Consider the following 2,500-nt stretch of genomic DNA (forward strand, 5'->3'; position numbering starts at 1 on the left):
GAGAAGATAAAAAGCCATTCAACTTGTAAACACTCACGTGATTGTTCAGACTGTTGTTGTGTCTTTTTCTTAAAGTATTTTTTCTCAATGCCCTCCAAAGTGATAATAATAGTAATACAGTTTATGTTTCTTGGGCATAAATATGATTTGGGCCCTTCTCAGAGCTCATTCTAACCTCCGCCAAATGGCTCGGGCTAAGATGAGTCTGAGTCAGGCCCAAAACATACTTATGCCCGCAAACACGAACTCTATTGTTTTATCATAAGTGCTGCTCATGAATAACCTTAGCATTTTTTCTCCTTAATGCAAAGGAATTCAGTTGAAACAATAATATTAAACAGCTTCAGTACAACAAGTCCCCTTACATGTATATAACTATGAAACAAATCAAACTATTTTTTCTTTTCCATCACCAGATAAAACAGATCCTTTTTGTTGTTAGGGTTATGCATACAGTGTAGCTGGCAGAATTATTGGCATGCGTGAGTTGTGCAATAAGTAGGAGCTTGGAGCGATTTTCTTCCTTCTGCTTTCTCTGAAGCACATTAATCCTGCTGACTAGGCACACTAATAGCTGTTGGTGTCAGACAGCAGCCTTCATAAATGCCAGCATCAACATTCTAAAAGCTCAGAGTGGTGCATGGACAGTTTAATCATAAGGCTAAGATTGAACTGTATACATGTACATCTACAGTATCCATGTCCTTGTAAAGTAAAAGCTGAAGACACATGTCATTTTGTTATAAGGTACTTTGTAGCTGACAGGATTTTATGGCCTGTGCAGGATTGTGCAAAATAATAATGCCAAGAGTACTTTGTTGCTGTTACATGCTCTCACACATATTAATCCTGCCACATGAAAAAGCTAGCTAAGCCATAACTGAAGCCTTCAAGCCCAAACACCAACATGTTTTAAACTCAGACAAGTGCATGAACAATTCAATCAATAGGCTACTGTAAACACATCATGTACAGCACTAACAGTACTTGCACTTTTAGAATACATGCTTGTTGATGGAGCATGAAAAATATTCCACTTGACAAGTAGAATACCTAATTGTTTCCTCATAAAGTATGCATGCTTACTGTGTCCGTTGCCCTTGAAAAAAATAATGAGCATGACATGTGCAAAGGCTAAAGCCCTTTAAGGGTAATAAAAACTAACATTTTCTGGTGCCATTTGGATACAAATTACACCAAACCATGCAACTGTATGTTCCTTTTAGCCGTTACAACTGGAGTGATTTCACTGCTTCAAGTCCACACTGAACAGCTAAAGCCGCCAAGATGTGGCCTCTAAATAATTTACAACATGCTTTCAAATACTCACATCTGCGGTGGAAACAGTTGTACTTGTTACAGAAGAATTCTGGCTGGACACAGATGACCCTCCCAGCAAGCCTCCAGAAGTAAACTGCATGCTTAAAGCAGCTGCAAGAGACTTGACGTTTGAGGAGCTTTCTGAAACTGGAAAAGTGATGCTTTCTTGCTTAGCACCTATGGCCTCATCTTCTGTAATCTTTTCCACATAGTTTTCTGGAAAAAGGCCCTTCTTGCCATTGACTTCACCAAAAAGCCAGCCTGGTGGAGGTGTTCTGCCATCTGGATCAATCTTAGTAAAGGATAAAAATTAATAATTTTCAACAATAAAACACAGAGCCATGTCCATGAGTACAAAGGTTTAGCTTGTGACAAACTACTGCTAATTCAGTGCTTGAAATTGCGACTAAAATATCTGGAGAAGTCGCAAATTTGCAACTTGTTTTCACCTTTGCTCTTTTGAAAAACAAAAGGGTTAGCAGTTGCCACTTTGCTGCTACCTTTGCTAAAAATTAATAAATAAAGAAATAAAATTATTTTGTTTCTCGCTGTGCATTTTCTTTCAATCTGAAGATAGCGTAATTGTTGCGTAATTTAGCTGCGATGTTACGTACACAACTCCATTCTTTGATCATTCCCCATTTTTAGTGGTCTACACACAAGTATTCCAGGGTCATATTTTGTTTTGCTAAACCGCTGACAACACAATGCAGCGTGACAATTTTGCGAAATTGCGACTAAAATTTTTGTATCTTGTTGCAAAATAATGACTGGATTTTTTCGTAAATTTCGAGCCCTGTAAATTACAAAAACCAGTGCTTGAAATTTTAAAAAAATCCAGGTTGCCCCTGTTTCAAAAGCTGGGCGACTAAACCCGTAAATTTGGTTGCCCTGATAAATGTTTGGTTACCCATTAGGAAACCCCCTACGATTAAATGCACGCGTGTTGAGATGCAATCACATGGCGTTGGAGCTTGAGTATCCCATAGTTGTAAGTGTATGCCTGTGTCTTTTGTGGAAGTCTGGGGGTTTTTTTCGTCGCATTTTCAAAATCCATCGTCGGATACATTTTTGTGACATTGACTTTTCCTCTCTGGCAATTTTTTGTAAAAGCCACAGATATTCAAAACATGGGAAAATGCTCAACTGCGGCAAATTCATTATTGTTAACTTCAACACT

At 38.2% G+C, this 2,500-nt stretch overlaps 1 protein-coding gene across 1 annotated transcript in view; it reads right to left on the reverse strand.

The window, feature by feature from the left end:
• The window catches only part of LOC138052580 (intersectin-1-like), an 82,688-nt gene that overhangs the window by 56,640 nt on the left and 23,548 nt on the right, over positions 1-2,500 (reverse strand). Inside the window, exon 15 of the mRNA XM_068899116.1 lies at positions 1,331-1,612. Coding sequence (XP_068755217.1) covers positions 1,331-1,612 — 282 coding nt within the window. The remainder of the gene's footprint in view (positions 1-1,330; positions 1,613-2,500) is intronic.

The sequence above is a fragment of the Montipora capricornis genome, chromosome 6 (assembly GCF_036669925.1).
Source record: "Montipora capricornis isolate CH-2021 chromosome 6, ASM3666992v2, whole genome shotgun sequence".
Classification (NCBI taxonomy): Eukaryota; Metazoa; Cnidaria; class Anthozoa; order Scleractinia; family Acroporidae; genus Montipora; species Montipora capricornis.